At 42.9% G+C, this 22596-nt stretch overlaps 1 protein-coding gene and 1 non-coding gene across 4 annotated transcripts in view; both read left to right on the top strand.

The window, feature by feature from the left end:
- The window catches only part of MAP3K20 (mitogen-activated protein kinase kinase kinase 20), a 163320-nt gene extending 151215 nt beyond the window's left edge, over nucleotides 1-12105 (top strand). For all 3 annotated transcript variants that reach the window (XM_020896330.2, XM_020896331.2, XM_020896329.2), the window contains exons 18-20: nucleotides 2666-2740; nucleotides 6167-6317; nucleotides 10033-12105. In XM_020896330.2, coding sequence (XP_020751989.1) covers nucleotides 2666-2740; nucleotides 6167-6317; nucleotides 10033-10733 — 927 coding nt within the window. In that variant the 3' untranslated portion in view covers nucleotides 10734-12105. The remainder of the gene's footprint in view (nucleotides 1-2665; nucleotides 2741-6166; nucleotides 6318-10032) is intronic.
- LOC139038143 (U6 spliceosomal RNA) lies at nucleotides 8732-8838 on the top strand. Its single transcript, XR_011491086.1, has one exon. It is a non-coding gene; the product is annotated as a U6 spliceosomal RNA (small nuclear RNA).
- Nucleotides 12106-22596: the final 10491 nt, after the last annotated feature.

Genomic DNA, 22596 nt, shown 5'->3' with positions numbered 1-22596 from the left:
TGTTGAAAGGCACATTTTATTTAGCAGATTGAGATCATAATAGTTTTTTGTTAAAATTTCACTTATGCTGTGTGAACTAAAAAGTACTACAGAAAAGTGCTGTTTAATTTTTTTTAACTTCCTTCTACATTTCTTTAGGCATATTCTGTCATTTATTAAAGAAAAGAAAATGCTAATGATGAAAATATTTACTTTGAATTTGGGGTCATTTTATTTATTTATTTATTTATTTGGGGGGGGTGGTCATTTTAAACTTTCAAAAACTTGTCAGAAGAAAGATTTCTTGAATTTCTGGAAGAACTGGGATGAGATTATCCAAAAGGCACATATTGCAGTATCCATGGTTTTCTTGAATTCACCCCTGTGAATTCCTGGAGTGACCAGACAGTATCTTTCTACTCTGGGGTCAATAGTAGAAGCACACCCATTAAAATGCTGAAGACAGAGAAATGCTTAGCTTCTCTTTAAAATAATCATATTGAAAACATGCATATAAGACTTCAATTGTAGAAGGTCAAGCACTCAGGTAAATAACCACAATGTCAACAGGTCAGTTACCCTAAATGTCACAAAAGGCATGAACTCTACTACATGATCGACTGTGTATTTGGTTTCAGTGAAGAAAATGAGGCTGGCGGCAACAAGCCAGGGTGCAGACACAAGTGAGGAAGTGAAAAGAGCCTTCAAATCCCCAGCATTAGACTTGCAAATGTGTTCCCTTCCTAGGCACGAGACTGCTAACCACCCAAGTGTAAAGAATCCACCTGCAATGAAGGAGACCAGGGTTCAATCCCCGGGTCAGGAAGATCTCCTGGAGAAGGAAATGGCAACCCACTCCAGTATTCTTGCCTGGAGAATTCCATGAACAGAGGAGCCTGGCAGGCTATAATCCATGGAGTGGCAAAAGAGTCAAACATGACTGAGCAACTAAGACTTTCACTTTTAATTTACAAGCATATGCATCAAGTAGATTGACGTATTCCTTGTTGGATTGTCCCTGTGTACTGGAAGTTACGTTATTTATCTGTAAAGGTTATGATCTGCTTTCGCCTTTCCCTTATTCTGTTGGGACAGACTGTGTTTTGGTGTCTGGGAGCCTGGACACACAAATACTTTCTCTTTCCTCCCCACCTGTGCTGTCTCTGGTTGCCACCAGTTTGTGGCTTCAGTGTCGCTGAGAAGTCACTGCCTGCTAACGGAAGGAAGTCACTCAGAGCAAAAATAGCAGGGTGGAGTTATAAAACTGAACATAGGTGTTTCTGCTCTAAGGCTAATATATACATTCCAGAGGAACCCCGTATCTTCTGCAAAATCACGCACCAACATTAACAAGGCTTATGGGAAAAAATAGGACTGGGCTGGACCATTCAAAATCTGCAGGACTTTTCAACATCAACAGAAACAATAAAAAGTCCTAATTAAGGAAAGAAAAAATACCAAGATTGATTTTTGTCTCAGGAGAGACTAGAGGTTGGCTCCACACCTAGACAAACTTGGTCACTAACTCTCCTGCCTCCCATCTGTACCTCTAAGGGCCCATAGTCTTTCCTAAAAATCAACTTCTCTCCCCCAAGAGGCCTATGTCTCCCTCTTCCCTTTCCTCTATAAACATGGCATTTAACCCTGAATTCTCTGAACTACTCATTTTCCCCTGGGTATCTCCCATGTATACATGAGGTATAAATGCTAATAAACTTCTCTTTGTTTTCTCATGTTTTAAAAAAAAACAGCTCAGTTAAATCTCTACCAAATTTGCTTTGTACCCATCTCAGGGTCAGCCAGTCATTTGCAACCTTAAATCTGGAATGACAGGCTGGGGGGTGGGAAGAGAGTGGAGATTCACCTCTAATAAAGACCACTTTCATCTCACTTAAAATAGGACCCAAAGCATAGGCTTGTTCATTACTCATTTATCTTAATGTAGCAGGGAAATGACCCACCCAACCCCAGTTTCATTTGCGCCCACAACGTTGCTGGGTATCCTGATATAACCAGAAAGCAGAGTGGTTATGAAACCTCTAAACCAGCCACTGCTTGCACTCAGAAAAAACACTTTAGGATCTTCGTAGATTGTTAAGGATTTCTCTTAATTGCGAAAAGCTTTCTGAGAAGTCTTCCAGATATTAGCATGAGTTAATGATCTAATGATATAACTGAGAGAAGCATGAGAAAAGAGAAGGTTGTGGGAGACAAGATTAGCTGTTTACAAACATATAAAAGGATGTCTTATGAAAACCAAACGCCCAAAGATCAGACATTAGCATGTTGTGAGTAATCACATGGGAACCAACAAGGCTTTTCTAATAATCTGACATCATGGCGTTCCTGACAGCCTGACATCGCACCCCATTTGCAGTTGTGCACAGCATGACTGGCCTCCAAGAAACCTACACGATAGCAGGGCAGACTGTATTAAGGCAGTTGTTGCTGTTCAGTCTCTAAGTCATGTCTGACCTCTGTGACCCCATGGATTGTAGCCCGCCAGGCTCCTCTGTCCACGGGATTTCCTAGGCAAGAAGACTGGAGTGAGTAGCCATTTCCTTCTCCAGGAGATCTTCCTGACCCAGGGATTGAACCTGTGTCTCCTGCATTGCAGGCTGATTCTTCACTGCTGCACCATCAGGGAAGCCCATACTACAGCACCTTTCTAACTTCTATTTTTCAGCCCCCGTTTGTAATGGAGAAGTGGATTGTAGGAATAATGGAAAATCAGACTGTAGAATGCACTGTCACATATGAGGTAAGCCTGGGTAAGAGGTAGGGGAGAGGGGGCAAGGCTGTTGGCTTCACCATCAGTTTCTCCAAAGGGGTTTATTTGCTGCCTCAGGGTGTTTAGCATTTATTGGAAGAGAAGCTATTTAACCAACAAGAATATAGGAAGATCAATATAATTATTCTAACAAAGTAATGAAAAGAATGAAAACAGAGTACTTACCTAGAGATTGAGGTAGTAATTCATTCATCAGTTAATGATTAAGCACCTCCTGAATACATATGTATGCATGTGTGACATACTGGGGATATGGAACAGTGACCTAAACAAAGCTCTGCCTTCTTGGTGCTTCGAGTCTAAGGGTGAGGGTAGCTCAGTGAGTGATTCTTCACACGGACGGGGTACAACTTCTACTACTACCATCAAAACCAGATTCCATATATTTAATATACGAAAAAATTTGAAAAATGTTTAGAAAAACAATGTATTTGTTTTAGAAAAACAATATATTTGTTTTAGATAAACAAGTATTTGTTTTAGAAAAACAATATATTTGTTTTAGATAAACAAGTATTTTAGAAATAGGTGCTATTAAAACTAAAATTCATATGTTTAGCATTACCTACAACAGGTACCATTCTTTGATTTGTTTGTTCAGTCACCAGATCATGTCTGACTCTCTGTGACCCCGTGGACTGCAGCACACCAGGCTCCTCTGTCGTCTACTGTCTCACAGAGTTTGCTCAAATTCATGTCCATTGAATAGGTAATGCTATCATTCTGTGATTAAATGAAGTCGCTCAGTCGTGTCCGACTCTTTGCAACCCCTTGGACTGTAGCCCACCAGGCTCCTCCGTCCATGGGATTCTCCAGGCAAGAATACTGGAGTGGGTTGCCATTTCCTTCTCCAGGGGATCTTCCCGACCGAGGGATCAAACCCAGGTCTCCCGCATTGCAGGCAGATGCTTTACCCTCTGAGCCACCAGGGAAGCCCATTCTGTGATTAGGGTGGACTAAATCTAAACCTATACTCTCTGAAGGTTTATATATACTCCAGTGGAGGGTGATAGATAATAAGTAGATAAATAAATTAGTAATGTCAGAGTGGTAAGTGAGAACCAGAAAACAGTCAGACTTGGGGCATTAGGTTCAGTGGTCAGGGAAGGCCCTTCTTCTCAGTGTGAGGCAGCAAGGAACAGCAGAGGAAGGGCAAGCACTAGTCTGGAGCACAGAGGACGTGACAAGGCTAGAGAGGCAGGCGGGGCCAAGCACAGAGCCCCCTGGGGCTGAGGGGAGGAGTTTGGATTAACTAACACCACGGTGGCTGTTCTAAGGATTCTGCTGCTTTAAATGATCTAATTATGTTTTTGAAAAGAGCAAGATCTTCATGGTGGTGGAACAATCTGCTTCACAAGGTAGAGAAACCCTGGTTTTCTCTACCTGGGAATGGGATGGAGGGAAATAGTTATAGCAGTCTAGACACATATGGAGATATGGTTAGTATGAATGTAGTTAGTATCCAGCTACCCTCAGTAGTATATATGTAGTACGTAGTTAGTATGCAGCTACCCTCAGCAGTATGTATATAGCATGTAGTTAGTATGCAGCTACCCTCAGTAGGACATGGCTTTCATTCATTCACTTTCTTATTCATCTAAGAAACATTTAGCAGGGATTTACGGGCTCAGACAGTAAAGCGTCTGTCCACAATGCGGAAGACCCGGGTTCAGTCCCGGGGTCAGGAAGATCCCCTGGAGAAGGAAATGGCAACCCACTCCAGTACTCTTGCCTGGAAAATCCCATGGACTGAGGAGCCTGGTGGGCTACAGTCCATGGGGTCACAAAGAGTCGGACACAACTGAGCGACTTCACCTTCACCTTCACCTTTTACCATGACCTAGATACTGTAAGCGGAGAAGGCAATGGCACCCCACTCCAGTACTCTTGCCTGGAAACTCCCATGGACGGAGGAGCCTGGTAGGCCGCAGTCCATGGGGTCGCTAAGAGTCAGACACGACTGAGCGACTTCACTTTCACTTTTCACTTTCATGCACTGGAGAAGGAAATGGCAACCCACTCCAGTGTTCTTGCCTGGAGAATCCCAGGGACAGGGGAGCCTGGTGGGCTGCCGTCCATGGGGTCGCACAGAGTTGGACACGACTGGAGCGACTTAGCAGCAGCAGCAGATACTGTAAGAGGAACTTACACCTGTGTTATTTCAGTAACCTTGTACAAATACTCAAAGGTAAGGAGCACTACCTTCATGTGGCAGCTAGGGAAAACCAGCTCAGAGAGATGAAAGGTGGTCCCAAGGTCTGGGGTGGTCAATGAGAATCTGTGGGGTCACCAAGTTCCTTCGAGTGTGAATACAGTTTCCAGCCTTCCTTGGCTGTTCTAGCCATTCCCTTCCCAACAGTAAGATGAGGGAAATCAGCCTCGAAAGGACTTTATATGCTGCTGCATAGGGATGGTCTTCTGAGCTGCCACGGATTAGCATTTTAACATAAGAAGTCCAAAGTCTGGCCAGTCCACTTATTCAGGGTGACCCGATATTGGAAGCCAATTAGGATGACAGCAATGATTTATCCTCCCCAGCCAGGGTACACTGCCTGTAGGAATGAGGCACCTGAGAAATAGCCTTAATTGTCAAAGTGTGGCTTGCAGGGCACAGACCTAAATAAAAGAAGTCAACTGGTCTTGAGGAACTGGGAATCTGGACTATTCTAGAGCCTGTTGACCAGTCCCCAGTACCAAGGAAAAGCCCTCTTTTTAGTAACTGGACAGTAATAACAGCCAGTTTTCATCTCTGCCTGCCTTAGCTCTGGAGACACGCCTCATCAAATTCTTCTCTTCTCTTTCTCTCTCCCCCGCCTCCTCCTCCTCTCCTTCTCAGATTCTGGGATGATGTGATAATTGTGTCAGTAACTGTCACTTCAGGGCTTTTTAAAAAATATGTATTTTCATAACCTTATCCCATCCTGAGAGGTTCTTCAATCCAGTCTGACTTGTGGCACCTGGTGATAAAGGGGTAATTGGTCCCACCAACCTACCCACACAGTTACCCAGATGACCACAGGCAGTCCTGAGCAAAATAGTGGTCAGATTTTATTTATTCAGCAAAATATCTGTTTTCAACTACTATAAACGAAAGACATTGTTTTTCATTACTCATGAAACAAAGAGGTAAGTTGAGATTTACCAACAGATTCTTAGAGAAGACAACCACCTTTTTAAACTACTGTAGTCCACTAAGGAATAAAGTGGTTAATTTTTTTTAATTTTAACTATATCACCATATTGACACAAACAGTGCAAATATTTTACCCGGTGCATTATGATAGTGTTCTAAAGAGTTACCTTGAACAGATAATGAGAACCTGATTTTCTTTGCTGTTTTATAAGCATGCATATATCCAGTTGTGGGTTTCTCTCCCTATTTTTTTTTTTCCACAGAGCGATGTTAGAACTCCAAAAAGCACTAAACACATCCATTCGATCCAATGGAGTAGAATGAAACCTCAGGATGAAGTGAAGGCCGTCCAGCTTGCCATTCAGACGTTATTCCCCAACTCAGAGGGCACCCCTGGAAGCAGGTCTGACTCAAGTAAGTTAGCTGTGCTCTAGACAGATTCCAAAATGGAAATGTCTAAAGTCTCACATTAGGAGTAAGGACCAGTCTGTAAGTTCATATAGATTTTTTTTTTTTTTTTGCTGTGTGTACAGCTTGCAGGATCTTAGTTCCCCAACCAGGGATCAAACCTAGGTCCCCTACTGTGGAAGAGTAGAATCCTAACCACTGGGTTAGGGAATCATTTACTTATTTAGCTGCGTTGGGTCTTAGTTATGGCATGCAGGATCTTTTAGTTCAGGCATTTGAACTCCTAGTTGCAGCATGTGAGATCTAGTTTTCCGACCAGGGATCAAACCTGAGTACCCTGCATTGGGAGTAGAGTCTTAGCCACTGGACCATCAGGGAAGTTCCCCCCATAGAGATTTCTAATATCATGCATGCATGCATGCAAAGTCAATTCAGTTGTATCTGATTCTTTGTGACCTTATGGACTGTATACAGCCCGCCAGGCTGCTCTGTCCATGTGATTCTCCAGGCAAGAGTACTGGAGTGGGCTGCCATGCCCTCCTTCAGGGTATCTTCTTGACCCAGGGATCGAACTTGTGTCTCCTGCAGGTCCTGCATTACAGGCAGATTCTTTACCACTGAGCCACTGGGGAAGCCCTCTAATATCATACTTCCTCCTATTTTTAGAATATTGGCTTTATACACAGATTATATGGAAAGTAGAAATTATGGGCTTGGAAATAAGAATATTATAATAAAGTTCCATATTCAAGTAACTATCATAGAAGATACAAATCAATGATTATATCCTATTGAAAAATACATATATATATTTATACACATATATATTTAGTTTTCAAGACTGTAGATAAAGATAAGAATCCTCTTCCATGTCCAGCACACATTCCTATGAAGTCACTACTGTCACTGGGGCAACCTCTTGTGTCCTTAACACCATAGATCCATCAAAGCAAAAGAATGACAGGGCAAGCAAGAGAGAGGGCCGGGCATGGGGGGGTGATAAAAGTAAGGGAGGAAGGACGGAAAGGAGGATGGAGAAAGAGAAATATGAAATGCATATGCTGGGTAGTGGTGACAATAATTACAGATGCTATAAAGAAGCCATTTAGATATGACTTAGAGTAAGACAGGCTGCCTTGTTGATGAACTGGTCATTATTTGCTAGCTTCAGGGGAAAAGTTCTGACCTTCACCTTAGCAGACCCAGAAACTCTAACACAACCCAGACTCAGGCTAACAAACACTCGGGAGTTGGATACATAAACTCCTGTGCAAATCACCTTTTGCCATGAGAAACATACCAACAACCAAACAAACCAACAAACCAAACAACACCTGTTTTCTGACCAATGCCTCTTTTTCCCAATAAGAAAGTACCTTTGATGGAGAAGGAGATGGCAACCCACTCCAGTGTTCTTGCCTAGGAAATCCCATGAACAGAGGGGCCTGGTGGGCTATGGACCATGGGGTTGCAAGAGTCGGACTCAACTTAGCAACTAAACAACAACAATTAATCAGGGTTCAAATGTGTATGCTTCCATGATCCAACCAACACAGCAGTTTAAATCCCTCACTTGCTACACTGTAATAGAAATAAACTCTTTAAAAAAAAAGAAAAGAAAATATCCCTGAGAAGTCATAACAGAAGGTTCTTTGGTGGCATGGAAGCAAAGCGCCCTGATTGCTACTGTCACTGAGTTATGAGTGTGTCCTCCACGGTGAGGACTGACTTACCAAGCACATCAGGTGTTTTAAACCAAGCACATCAGGTGTTTTAAATGCTCACTGGCCAGGGGCCCCAGGATCCTGGGTGGTATTCTAAACCCAGCAACAAATTCTGCCACAGCATGCTAGACCTGCCTTGCTTTGTCAGCATGGTTGATTGGGTTATTTTTCTTTCTCATTCTAAAGTTCTTAAACCATGGGTTTTAACTATACTAAAATGTACCATCTTCCATCACAAGAAGTCCAGAGGTAGGCTGGGCTCCAGGTACAGTAAGATAAGGAGCTCAGTGAGCCTTGCCTGGTTTCTACTCTGCCATCCTTAACAGGTTGCCTTGGTCCTCGGCCTAGCTCCTCTCACATTCACAGTCATCACATAAAGATATGGTAATGCCCACAGGAAAGAAGAGGTCAGTCCCTTCCCTGGTCTCATGCTTGGGAGGAAGACTTGCTTAGAGACCCCTTTGCAGACCACCTTTCAGGTCACCTTTTTGGCCAGAACTGAGTACCTTGTTCATTCTTAACCATGGCATCATGTGTCTGGCTTGGACTAATCAAAGTCTGCCTGAGAGCTGGATGTGATCAGCTTCCCCAGTGCTCATGGCTCCATGTAGGGGGCTGGACACTGAGCAAAATTAGCGTTCTGTTGGAAGCTAAGATTTCGGGAAGGTCCAAGTGAAGGGAAAGAAGCATGTGATGGTGCTCGCTTCGGCAGCACATATACTAAAATTGGAACGATACAGCGAAGATTAGCATGGCCCCTGCGCAAGGATGATACGCAAATTCGTGAAGCATTCCATATTAAAAAAAAAAAGAAGCAGCATGTGATGGCTGACTGAAGCCTGTGAGCCTGAACACAGGAGGTTGCCTGTGTCTGGATGCACCCCTCACCTGAGAGGCGTGAGGCATCGTGCTGGCAGAGGCAGTGGGCATGCTCTGTTCCTCTCCGGGAGCCCCACTGACACAAGCAGGGCCAGAGTAGCTCAGGGAGGATACCAGGAAACTCAGGAATGTGGGCAGTGCAGCCCCAGGGAAGACAGAGAAGATCCAAGGTGGAAGGAACTTGCTTATTCACTGAAATATAGTTTACTAAGTGGCTGTTAATTAAGCATTTTCTTTTACTGTAACTTCTTCCTGTTTGCCACAAAGCTTCATTTTTTCAGGCAGGAAACATTTCTTATTCCTGAACCTCAGGAATCTCTCCTCCGGAGATATAAACTTTCTTCCAATCTCTAACTGTCTCAACCATTAGAACCTAATCTCCTTTATCTGCATTTAGGGTTCTTGAGGATTTAAAAGTGCTGGTTAGCAAAAAGCCTTTTGTTGACCAAACATGCCCCTGCCATCCAAAGACACTTAAACAGTCATTTCTAGAAGTGACAACATGGCTAAAATGGGGAGAAGATAGAATTTAGACACAGGAATATTAGCTGAGTGACCATGGGTCTGTTGACTTCACCTCTCAAGCGTCAGTCTCCTCCATTATAGAATGATATTATTAGTATTGACCTGAGAAGATGGCTCAGTGGTAAAAAATCTGCCTGCCCATGCAGGAGCCACAGGAGACGCGAGTTCGATCCCTGGGTGGGGAAGATCCCTTGGAGGAGGAAATGGCAACCCGCTTCCAGTAGTCTTGCCTGGAGAATCCCATGGACTGAGGAGTTTGGCAGGCCACAGTCCATGGGGTCACAAAGAGTCAGACACAATTGAGTGTCTGATCACAGTTTCTAAGAAGATGTCAGGGAGGTTAAGTGATATATTATAAGAAAAGCCTTTGGAACAGTGCCAGCATATAGCATACATTTGGAAAGTATAAATGCCCTTATTTTTTTTTAATAAATATTTATAATAAAGGAAATGTTTTGATACCTAGCCTAGAATTATGAATGGTAACACTTAGAGCTTCCCAAAGAAGTTTGAAATTTTGTGAGACAGGCTTATGAATTAGGCATGCAGCTTTACTGTGGCTTCAAAGATGCCCATTTCCATTTTTTCCACAGGCGCTGATTGCCAGTGGCTGGATACTCTGAGGTTGCGGCAGATTGCATCCAACACTTCCCTACAGCGCTCCCAGAGCAACCCCATCCTGGGGTCCCAATTCTTCCCCTATTTCAATGACCAGGACTCCTATGCAGCTGCGGTGAGGCGGACGCAGGGGCCCATGAAGTATCAACAGATTACACCTATAAACCAGTCCAGAAGCTCCTCTCCTACTCAGTATGGACTGACCAAAAACTTCTCTTCTCTGCATCTCAACTCCAGGGATAGTGGCTTTTCCAGTGTTAATACTGACAGCTCTTTAGAGAGGGGGCGATACTCTGGTAGAAGCAGGAACAAATATGATCGAGTTAGCCACTCACTCAATTCTTCTCCGAGAGGAAGACACAGTGGGAAAAGTCAGCATTCCACTCCTTCAAGAGAAAGATATTCTGGAAAATTCTACAGGGTTTCTCAGTCAGCGCTCAATGCTCACCAGTCACCTGACTTCAAGAGAAGCCCAGATGCCTCCCATCAACCCAGGACCATCCCAGGGATGCCTTTGTGCACTGACACGGACTCACGAGCCAGTGAGGAGGAGAGCAAAGTCAGCGACGGGGGATGGACAAAGGTGGAATACCGCAAGAAACCCCACAGGCCCTCCCCTGCCAAGACCAACAGAGAAAGACCCAGAGGGAACTTCCGAGGAAGGAGAAACTTTTGATGAATTGAACTAGTTGAGCTCTTCTTAGTATTTTTTTTTTTTTAATGTAATGGATTTTGATAATGTGCTGCCTTCAGATAAAATTAACAAAAGACAATGTTTCCCTTCTGGGGGTTTAGAAAATACCTTCTAAGAGAGCCTATAACCAAAACAAGGCCAAAATTGTGGATGTTGGTTGTCCATTGTAAGTAACTGGACTTAAAACATAGCTATATGTATTTTATTCCCCTGAATTAACATCTTTAGAGAAGGGAATATACCACTGTATTACCCTAGCCACTGCTTTTCTGGTTAGCAGGGCCTGGACTAGGGTGAACTTAAATGCAGAAACTTAGCTTAAGTAGGGCACTCATCTTGGGTGCAAAATTTAAGGAGGAATCGAAAAGCTCAATAATCAAGATTAATAATATTCTAGTGCAATATTTAAATAATATTCTAGTGCCATATTTAAATAAATGAAAATGAATGCAAAAAATTGTGATAAAAAAATCGAGATTCTGGAGAAAGACAGATCAGTATTACTGTGTTTTTCCTTTTGTCTAAGGCTCCAGTATGGCTTGGCAAGACACTGTTACTGATCCTGTCTTTATTTAAAAATCTTATATTAATATTTTGTTCATCATGTATTCTTTGCATTAATTTTCTCTTTCAAAAATATTGCATTAAAATATCATTTATTTTGATTACTCAGGTGGGGCTTCTTTAATGTTTCCTCAAATTGTGTGCCCAAGGCAAGTACCTCACTTGCCTTACCCAATCTCCACACAGCCGGTTAGTATTTATTTTAGTAAGACATTTGGGTTTTTATCTTAGTCAGAGCTGAATTGACTAGGCTTGTCATTTTTAGGCAATAAAAAAGGTTACTGGATTTAATGTTGATCATATTGCCACATATTATTCCATGAGACTCATCAGAAACCAGAAATCTAAACTGCTTAGGAGATTTGTGGTTATTTCTTTCCCAAATCTCCCAGGGACTGCAATCAAATATTATTTTCTACATTTTGCCAAAGGAGGAGCCAAGAGGGGAAAACAGAGGTCTGTAAAGTTCTCTTGGGATGTCAGAACTTTAAAATCTAAAAGAAAACAGACACAGAACAGGATGATAACATCACAAGCTAAAAGTTAGAGAAATTTAAAATTACTATCATCCTTGTTAGAGCAAGACAGTAAATACCATCTTTGTAGCAAGAAAGCTGTAAGCAGCTGGGGGTAAAGAGGTGAATGGCATGGGTGGGAGGAAGCTGACTACAGTTTAGGACAGACATTGTGGGATCTGGCTTGGGAAATCCTTCATATTTTTATAAATCAAAAAAGCCTGGTGGCAACAAACGTATTATATGTCAAATGAATAAATGTTACTTTCAGTACATTCTGAGTTTCTGTTCAACATTCACTAGCTCTGAATATCAACCATTCTTTGCCCTGCATAGAATTCTCAGTGCTCTGCCTAAATCTGATTCTGGGGAATTGCCAGTGTTGGGGGTGGTTCTCTTTTAATAGAAACCAGCCATCAAGTACATGCATATATTCCCAGAGTAACTGCCCTGCTCTAATATGGTCCTTGGGGCCTGGGGTTGGTTTGGGCAGCGTTAAAGAATCCCATGGATAGAGGAGCCTGGCAGCTTACAGTCCATGGGGTTGCAAGAGTTGGACACAACTTAGCAACTAAACCACCAACATCACAAAATCTAGGTTATAGGAAACAACTTTACTTGTGTGGAAAGTTGTGACCTAATCATCAATCCAACAACTCAACTGTATAACTCTTATTGTTTAACACCTGCATTTACAAGCAAAAGTGATGGGAAATAGTGACATTAGGCACTGAGGTCCTCTTTTCCACTGTGGATGACCAACTTCTCCAAGGATTTAAGTTCCACTGTGATCCTTTCTCATGAAGCTTATATCAACCACATCTGTTTTCAATTATTTTTCCCTTTGTCCTTTGTTCATGTTTAATTTTTTTAAGAGGGCTAATTCAAAGTATGCTATCTTCATAGCATGCTGTTTCCAAATAAGCAATAAAATAACTTTCTTTGATTAGGATTTTTGGATAAGTAGCTCAATGCAGTCTTAACTGGGTCACTCTGATGGAACATGGAGTATGGGTTTAATTATTAAACAAAAGGTTCATTCTGAGGAATAATTTAAGACTCTAGTTTAAAAGGTGTTATGCCAATAATTGCTTGTTTCATGCTTTTTTCCCTTCTTGCTTTCTTGGGCTATTCATTGGAGAATCCAACCTAGTAGTAAAATGACTCAATGACCTCATTCCTAGTTAGTGCAGTAGCTAATCACAAAGAGGTTATTCCAACACTGTACAAAACTGACCGCCTCAAAAGATCTCATGAAAAAATTCCTGTCACCTCAATGCTCCTAGTCAAAACCAAAATAAGAACATCTGTGGTCTGCTTCTTGGTTGAAAGAAATTATTCTTATTATTAAAGAAATAATAAGGGTGGATGTTATTTTTTTCCTAATGACGCTTATTCATCAAAAATTGCTTGCCATGTTGCAAGATGAATGTAAGTGAAGAACAGAACAAGGATTAAGAGGATTTTTTTTTCCCCATCAAGTTAAATCAGTTGCAAGAGGCTGACGTTAATAGCAACAACAATCAACAGCAAAAAAAAAAAAAACAACAACAATGAAAAACCACCAGGGATATTTTAAGAGGAAAAAGTTATAGTAGGAACAAATTAAGAAACTATATCTTGAGTTAGGCACCTGTAAGTGTGGGGGTGTGGCAGACCTTCAGTAAGCTTCAGATCAAGTCTGAAACACCTGAACCTGCCCTGGTTGCTACCAAAGAGGCAGGCATTACTCCAGGCACTGGCCAGGCAAAGCATGATGTTTTGCTCTCTGCACAGTCACTAGATAGCAATGCTACAGCACTGACCTGAATAACTGAATAATCCCACATACGTAAAGGAGAACTGGAGTTTACTTAGCAAAGATACATTTGAAATAAATATAACCTGGTCATTGTTTTCAACCAATTCCTGAATATTGTTCATAAAAATTAAACTGCAATGTTTAAAAATATTCACAGTAAAAAAAAAAAATTCACAGTAAAATTTAAAACAGTAAAATCTTGCATAACTGGATGAAGACACAAAAGAAGACTCACAGTGGCAGAAGTGATAATGGGTAAAACTTGGTATGAACAACAGAAAAAATGATATATAAAATCTTAATTGTAAAACTTACACTGAAAATAACTAATCCCATGGGGGAAATCAGTACAATAAAAATTAATATAAAAATGGGAAATTATTTTATTATGCTGGATAGAATGCATGCGTGTGTGCTCAGTTGTGTCCCACTCTTTGTGACCCCATGGACTGCAGCCCACCTGGCTCCTCTGTCCATGGGATTTTCCAAGCAAGAATACTGGAGCAGATTGCCATTTCCTTCTCAAGGGGGGTCTTCCCAAACCAGGGATCAAACCTCAGTCTCCTGCATTGGTAAGTGGATTCTTCACCAGGAAAGCCCATTAGATGGAATATCAGGGAACTAATTGGCATAATGACATTCTTCCTTGACACAAACATTTCTCAGTAGTTATATATAGTTCTGATCACCTTTTATCCATAAATAAGTGTTTAAAAGTCCAAGGGTCAACACATCAAGGTCAGAATGTCCAGTGGTTCAAAATGGAACAGCTTGCACACAGCTCATAGCATTCTGACTCAATTGCAACTGTTCCAGTTCAGAAATACCAAATATTTTATGTCTCCCAAGTCTCCTTATAATTTATCATTTCACCACAACATGTTGGTACAGACACGGCATGCTTCTGAAACCCTGGCTCAGCTACAAGATGTTGTGATTCGGTTGTGCAAACTTATGGAAACTCTAAATTAGAGACACTGTAGTGAGGAGGCTTATAAAATCTCTTGCCATCACTCAGGTTTGAGAAGCTGCAGTTAAGCCAGGATGGCCTGGGGAAGTCAGACCATAAGACCTGGACCCAGCTCTATTGACTACTCCTGGAACTAGTATAGGAAGATTGTGGAGGTGGAAAAAAGCACTAGATCCGTGGTCAACCTTGTCAAGGCTTTAGGGTAGCAGGCACCAGTGACTCTTCACTCTATTGCCTTTCCCTTTGACTCACTGGCTGGTCAAGCAATGCATGAGCAAATTAAGAGAGTGAAAGAATGAAGTGGACTTGTGACCTTGTAGCTCATTCAATGGAGAAGGCAATGGCACCCCACTCCAGTGCTCCTGCCTGGAAAATCCCATGGACGGAGGAGCCTGGTGGGCCGCAGTCCATGGGGTCGCTAAGAGTCGGACACGACTGAGCAACTTCACTTTCACTTTTCACTTTCATGCATTGGAGAAGGAAATGGCAACCCACTCCAGTGTTCTTGCCTGGAGAATCCCAGGGACGGGGAGCCTGGTGGGCTGCCGTCTATGGGGTCGCACAGAGTCGGACACGACTGAAGCGACTTAGCAGCAGCAGCAGCAGCTCATTCAAAACTAAAATAAAAGTTTATCCTCCATAATCAATGTTCTATTTACTCAACTGTCCCAAAGAAATTGCTTCCCTACCACCTAGGTGAGTCTCACTCAGCCCTCAAGTGCCAGCTGTCATCCTGGAAGTCCTCTGTCCACAGTTCCTGTCACTTTGCCCATTCTGAACTCCTCTTGGGGGCACCTTATCACTCAGTCCCTTGCACCATTGCTTAAGCCTTGCGTTCCCACTCCTCTGAAGGTGCTCTGGGAGGACAACACAATGATGCCCAAGAACTTGGCAACGGGAAATACAACTAACCACCAAGAATTCAATGGAATGACCACAAACACCACAATACCCCCAGGCCTGAAAAGCATGCATATATATCAGACCAGAGACATGAAATGATGAGTCTTCTAGAGGTGGTGGAAGGGTTAGGAGGTGGGTTTGGGGACAGACAGAGGTGGTCAGCCTTAGAAGCCCAGAATAAGGCAGTCCACAAAGGAAAAGGTTAGCCATACTATCCACACCAGGCCTTCACACAGGGCATAATGTGCCCAATCACTCCTAGAGACCAGTAAGCATCACAACATTGTCCAGCAGAGCCTTTCCCAGACTGATGTGAGAGTCTACTTGGTTAGGGAAATATAAATCTTTTGTGGAGATGGTCATTGGATCGGGCTCCTGCTCACTTTTTTCTGCATCACTGTTTGCCTCTCCCCACAGTGATCAAACTGAAACGCTGTTATATTCTCCCTTGTCTTCAAAACCCCCTCCATCCTGCTTCCTCTGCACTGGCTGACTGAGTTGGCCTTTAGCTCTCTGCTAAGACCTTGCTTCCTCCAGGAAGCCTCCCTGATCCCCAGGCCTAGGTCAGGCTCATCCTCATGTGTTCACACAGGACCTTGTGATTAATCAGATGTATCTCCCTTTGTTAAAATCATCCCCAAATCTGCTCCTCTGTACTCCTTCATAGATAGATCATCAGTGTTATTTCCAACACACAGTTGGTACTCAATCTGTTTACTGAATGCATAATTAATTGGCAAATATATTGATCAGACTAATAAACCATCAAATCATCTAAATTCTTTAAGTGACTTTAACAGGATTCTCCAATTCACTTTAGAGTTACATTTCTAGTATTGAAAAGAAATTACCATTCTGATTTTATACATCAGTCTCTCATGAGTTTTGCCAATGTGAATTGGCCCCTGAGAACAACTCTGAAGCATTGACTAGATTTGGGGACCTATTGCGAATTCCTTGGTGATCCAGTGGTTAGGACTCAGAAGTTCCACTGCTTGGCCCAGGTTCAGTCTCAGATTGGGGAACTAAGATCCTGCAAGCATCGTGGTGCTGCCAAAAAACAAAAAGGGGAATGGGGGGGGGGGGTGCTGATCAGTGCGAGCAGATTCTGGGTGTGCCAAGGCCCCCAAGGAAAGGCCAGCCTGTTTTTCCCAAGAAGCAACCCCTTATATCATAGTGAACTATGCTCATTTTCCATTTTGAGTTTTTGTACCTAGTATAGCACAATAAACACCAGATCTCAAGAAATGCTTGTCACAGGAATAGAAAAAGAATAAAAATATCATATATGTTCGAGAATTTCACACAGAGACATTGTCCTTTTAGACATTGATAGAATCTCATTATATGGCTTTTCTTTGCAGAGACCCAAAGTGTGTTGTATTTTTGTTTTGCCTGTGCTTCAAGCCTTGTAGGATCTCAGTTCCCCAACTGGGGATTGAACCCCAGGCCAGGGCAATGAAAGCATCAAATCCTAACCACTAGACCACCAGGGAACTCCTCCCAAAGTTCTTCTTTTTTTTTTTAATGGTGCTGTCTACTCTCCTTCTGTATAAAGTTTTCCTGAAAGTCTGACCTGGCAGTTTTCCTTTCTCGTAGCCATGGGCATCACGTGCACTCCTGATGCCTGATGGTGCCTGTTCCGGCTGAGACAGGGGACGGCTTAGCCTCGGTGCAGGGACAATTCAAGATTTGTCAGCTGGTTGTGGCTGATTATCAAGATGTCCAAACCGGCTCCTTTGCTATGTGTAAGCAATTTAATTTTGTGCCTAATTTTAATCTGCAGTGTACTGTATGTCTACATCTGCTGTGTTAAAGGATTCATTAACATTTAAAGGGGGAGCTGATGGTATTGATCACTCTTATTAAAACCAAAAACAATCACGCAGCAGTAACTGATGAGCATTCTCTTCGACCGCTGAAGTCACAGCCAAAGTTTATGTACTCGAAACTCTGGCAGAAACAGAAAATGTGATGATAAAGCAGAGAAATCAAAGTGGCATCTGTTATACACATTTATGATTTGCCACTATCCCCCGCCACCCCAGCTTTTCAGATTATGAGCTTCTTGAAGATAGGAAACTTCATTTTTTTCCTGAATTTCTACCACCTGGCACAGTGTCTGGCAGAGAGTAAGATCTGGATAAATTTTCTGATAAGTGAATAAGTTAAGGAATAAAGATGAGATGTATATAACCAGTGCATGTTATACAAATACTCTATAAGAACAACTAATTTTCTTACAGATGTTCTAATAGTTGTGTATTACTATTTAACAAATTGGGCTTCCCTGGTAGCTCAACTGGTTAAAGAATCCACCTGCAATGTGGGACACCTGGGTTTGATCCCTGGGTCGGGAAGATCCCCTGGAGGAGGGCATGGGCAACCCACTCCAGTACCCTTGCCTGGAGAATCCCAGGGACAGAGAAGCCTGGCATGCTTCAGTCCATGGGGTTGCAAAGAGTCAGATGTGACTAAGCACAGCACAGCACATAAAATAAATCACCCCAAAACGTAGTGGCTAAAAATAAGAATAAACATTCATTATCTCATGTTAATTCCTGTAGTTCAGGAATTTAGGAATAGCTTAGTTGACTGGTTCTGGCATGGATTTCTGATGAAGTTTCTGTCAAGATGGTCACAGGAGCTGCATTTATCTGAAGGCTTGACTGTGGCTGGAGGTTCTGCTTCCAAGACAGTTCTCCCACATGGAGCGGGTTGCTGGCATGGGACCTCAGTTGCTCCTCATGTGGACCTCTCTATATGCTTAGGTATCCTTATGACATGATGCTTGGATTCCCCCGCTGAGAGAGATCCAAGAGAGTATGGTGAAAGCCATAGTGTCTTTTCTGAAGTCACATGCAAGACTTCCTTGGTGGTCCAGTGGCTGAGACGCCACACCCCCAATGCAGCGGGTCCACGTTCAATCCCTAGTCAGGGAGTTAGATCCTGCATGCCACAACTAAGACCCAGCACAGCCAAATGAGTAAATAAATACTAAAAAATAAAAATGAAAAGGAAGTCTGGCACATCCCATAACATCCTCTTGTTTACACACATCAGCCCTATTCCATATGGGAGGGATGACACAAGGGTGCAGAAGGTGAGATCACAGGGTTGCCTGGGAGGCTGGTTACCTCAGACATCACCAAAATCTCTGTACCCCCCCCCCAACTGGAAACAGATGTCTCCTCTTCTGAGCTTTGCCTTTTCTGCCTGCTATTTTCTCACAATCTAAAATTTGAACCTGAGCAGACTTCAGTGGAGTGTCAGAGCTGGAAGGCATCTTGAAGACCATCTCCCAAAGTTCAGTGTCCTCACTTCACAGATGAAGAACCCAAAGCTTGGAACTGAAGTGCCTGCTCTGTCACTTAGCCAGTTATAGGCAGGGCAGCACACACAGCCCCCAGCCGAGGCTCTTCCCTACCCTGTTCTCATGGAAGCCGTGCTTTGTGAAATGGTTCATCATGTGTGAAACTGGTGTTTGTGAGGTCCAGCAGCTGTAAAGTTAACACTTATTTTGTTTTGGTGTAGCTGAACCTCTCTGGTCTCCCTGTCACTGTGGTTTAGTAGGTGTGACTAAATGCTTCTAAAAACAAAACATTCTGGCAATTAACATTTTCTCTTTCTTTCATCAGTCCTCTGTTGATTTCCTCTCGATTTTGTGGTAGTTTAAAGAGAGTGTTTGTTTTACGGAATAAGTATGTCTAATAAAGTTGCAGAGTACATTTGAATGCCTAGTTCAGTCAGGCAAATGTTTGCTGGGGTCCTTGTGTGTTAGGCACTGACCGTGCATTCTCTCTCATTTTCTCTGGCAATTGAGAAACAAGTCTCAAAGGCAGGGGGCATTATTTCCCTATTGACTAAATTTAAAACTTGGAAGGAAGAGCTAAAAACATAAAGGAGAAAAAGAGAAACAATTCTTTTGTGAGACAGGAATAATTCCTTTCCCTTTCCTTTGTCAGTTCTCTTGGCTCCTACTGCATACCATACTTTCCTCTGACTGTATGCATTTCATCCTTGCCTGGGGAACCCATGACTTTGAACTTGAATTTCTCAGGACTCAGCCTACCCAATTATTTATCTTTGTCTAAAAAGAGTCTAAAAGCTACTAGTTCCTCCATGTGATGTAACACACTCAACAATGACCATTCCTTAAATTCTAGCCATTATTGTAAATCACTGTCTTACTTTATCAAAGAATCAAAATGAGCTTACTGAAAATGAGAGAGCCAATGCTAAATGGTCAATTTTCAGAAATCCCCTACTTCTTACCCACACAGAGGAAGTTCCAAGGAGACTCAAAGGATAACACCACCACCTGCTTGTTTTGCTGAGTTTTAACTATAAGGAAACAGTCCCATGCTAGCCGATTCAAATACAAATTGGCTGTAATGTAATATAAAATATGTCATGGAAGAAGCAATTTTGATTAGAGTTAATTATGGACAGATCATGATGTACCAAGCCCAGTTGTAAGTCCTTCCCACTTCCTGTAAGGTTGATTCTATTATTATGCCCATGTCCATTTTACAGTTGAGAAAACTTGGACATAGAAGTTAGTTATTTGATCAAGGAAATTGAAGAAGTGGCACTGTGACAGGGTGGGACCGCACAAAGACTGGTGCTGAAGGGGGAGTGCCTCTAAGGGCCTGGGTGGGGTTGCTGGGTCCTTGCCTCACCCTCCCCCATCAGCTACCCCATGCAGTTGCTGCTGTCCTAGTCACCAGCATCTGATGTCTGATCTTCTTCCACATTTCAGACTGGACTCGCAGTCGCCATGCTGCTTCATGAACTTTAGCTGCAAATCCTACCTGGAATTGTTATTTATTTATTTATCTTTATTTTTTTTTGCGGGGGGCAGGGGGTCTGTCCTGGGTCTTCTTTGTGGTGCACGAGCTTTCTCTGTTTGTGGCGTGTGAAGATCTTCTCTAATTGTAGCACACGGGTTGAGCTGTCCCTCGGCAGGTGGGATTTAGTTCCCGGACCAGGGATAGAACCCACATCCCCTGCCTTGGATGGTGAAGTCTTAACCACTGGACCACCAGGAAGTCCCCCTACCTGTAACTGTTAAGTAAGTGTGTGTGCTCAGTCATGTCCAACTCCTGTAACCCCATGGACTGTAGCCCACCAGGCTCCTCTGTCCATGGAATTTTCCAGGCAGGAATACTGGAGTGGGTTGCCATTTCCTACTCCAAAGGATCTTCCCAACCCTAAATCCTTCTCTCTTCCTTGTCTCAAAGTCCCAAAAGACAGAGAATTGGCTTTTTTAAATCAGACGAGAAAGCCCAGGTGGCTCAGCTGACCCGAGGTTGGACAGGCATCCTCCCACCACCTGGGGAGAGAGAAACACAAGGATGGCAAGTAACAGAAAGCACAGCCATCTAGGCTGCAAGGCCCTGTAGCTGCCATCACATCTCTCAGAACAGGGATAGGCACACTCTTCCAGCACATTTTTATCCCCTAATGTCCAATCTACACTGTTTGCTAGAAGGGCACAGTTAAACAAATTGGCTGAATTTAATACATTTTTTAATGTGTCATTTGTAAGAACTGTACCAAGAAAATTATACAAAATTAAAAAGGTGGGCTAGTGAGTAGGAAACCTACACGACTCCAGTGTTTCTCCTTTGTTCTCACATTACTGTCACATCCATAACACTTCTGACAGGACATGGGTGGGCTTTCTCCCTCCACACAAAACAATCCTGCCACACCAGCCGGGGTGCCCTACAATTTAACTCAATTCTGACACTATCTGCCTGGAGATAGTATCAGACACCAGGTGAAGGGTTCAGTCTCACGAGACTGCTACACACTCCTCAACTTTGAATGGCAATTTCAAGTCCAGGTTGTCACCTGTGCTTCTGACCAATGGGCTGTATATCAGAGGTGCCCATGACCCTCTCCCAGGCCTTGATTCATTTGCTAGAGTGGCTCACAGAACTCAGGAAAACAGTCTACTCATTGTTTACCAGTTAACTACAAAAAGATATGACAAGTGACACAGATGAACATCCAGGTGGGAGAGATGTATGTGGTATGTGGGAAGGGGCTCTGAGCTTCCGTGCCTTTTCTTGGAGTGCCACTCTCCCAGCACCTCCATGGGTTCACCAACCCAGAAGTTCTCCAAATTCCATATTATCAGGATTTTTATGGAGACTTCATCACACAGACATGATCAATTATTATATTAACTCCTTTTCCAGCCCTTCTCCCCTCTGGAGAATCTGTGATGGGGCTGAAAATACAAAACCTTGCAATCTTGACTTTGTCTTTCTGCTCTGCCATTTGGCTCACAGTCTTGGATTTTATGGTAATGGGGTAAGTTTCCAGGTTCAGTTCAGTTCACTTCAGTTTAGTCATGTCCAACTCTTTGCGACCCCATGGACTGCAGCACACCAGGCTTCCCTGTCCATCACCAACTCCCAGAGCTTGCTCAAACTCATGTCCATCAAGATGGTGATACCATCCAACCATCTCATCCTCTGTCATCCCCTTCTCCTGCCTTCAATCTTTCTCAGCATCAGGGTCTTTTCCAATGAGTCAGTTCTTTGCATCAGGTGGCCAAAGTATTGGAGCTTCAGCTTCAGCATCAGTCCTTCGAATGAATATTCAAGACTGATTTCCTTTAGGATTGACTGGTTTGATCTCCTTGCAGTCCAAGGAACTCTTAAGAGTCTTCTCCAACACCACAGTTCAAAAGCAGCAATTCTTCAGCGCTCATCTCTCTTTATGGTCCAACTCTTCACATCTGTACATGATTACTGGAAAAACCATAGCTTTGACTAAACGGGCCTTTGTCAGCAAGGTAATGTCTTTGCTTCCTAATAGGCTGTCTAGGCCTGTCATAGCCTTTCTTCCAAGGAGCAAGTGTCCTCCTGTTGTAAGATAACCCATGCAGTTGGCTACTATTAATATCTTTCCTGGCTAAGGCAGGCAGTTTCAGTCAGTGGTTCCCCTAGCAGTGTGGTTTTCCAGTGGTTTGAGCAGAGGAGGAGAATGACAGAATTTGTGTAGCTGAGGGCACTGCACTTGTGAGGGAGAGAGAAGCGTCACTTTAATAAAACATCATTCTTGGGAATTCCTGGT

The sequence above is a fragment of the Odocoileus virginianus genome, chromosome 13 (genome assembly GCF_023699985.2).
Source record: "Odocoileus virginianus isolate 20LAN1187 ecotype Illinois chromosome 13, Ovbor_1.2, whole genome shotgun sequence".
Lineage (NCBI taxonomy): Eukaryota > Metazoa > Chordata > Mammalia > Artiodactyla > Cervidae > Odocoileus > Odocoileus virginianus.
Note: the sequence above shows the minus strand (reverse complement) of the source record. Positions and strands in the feature narration are given on the sequence as shown.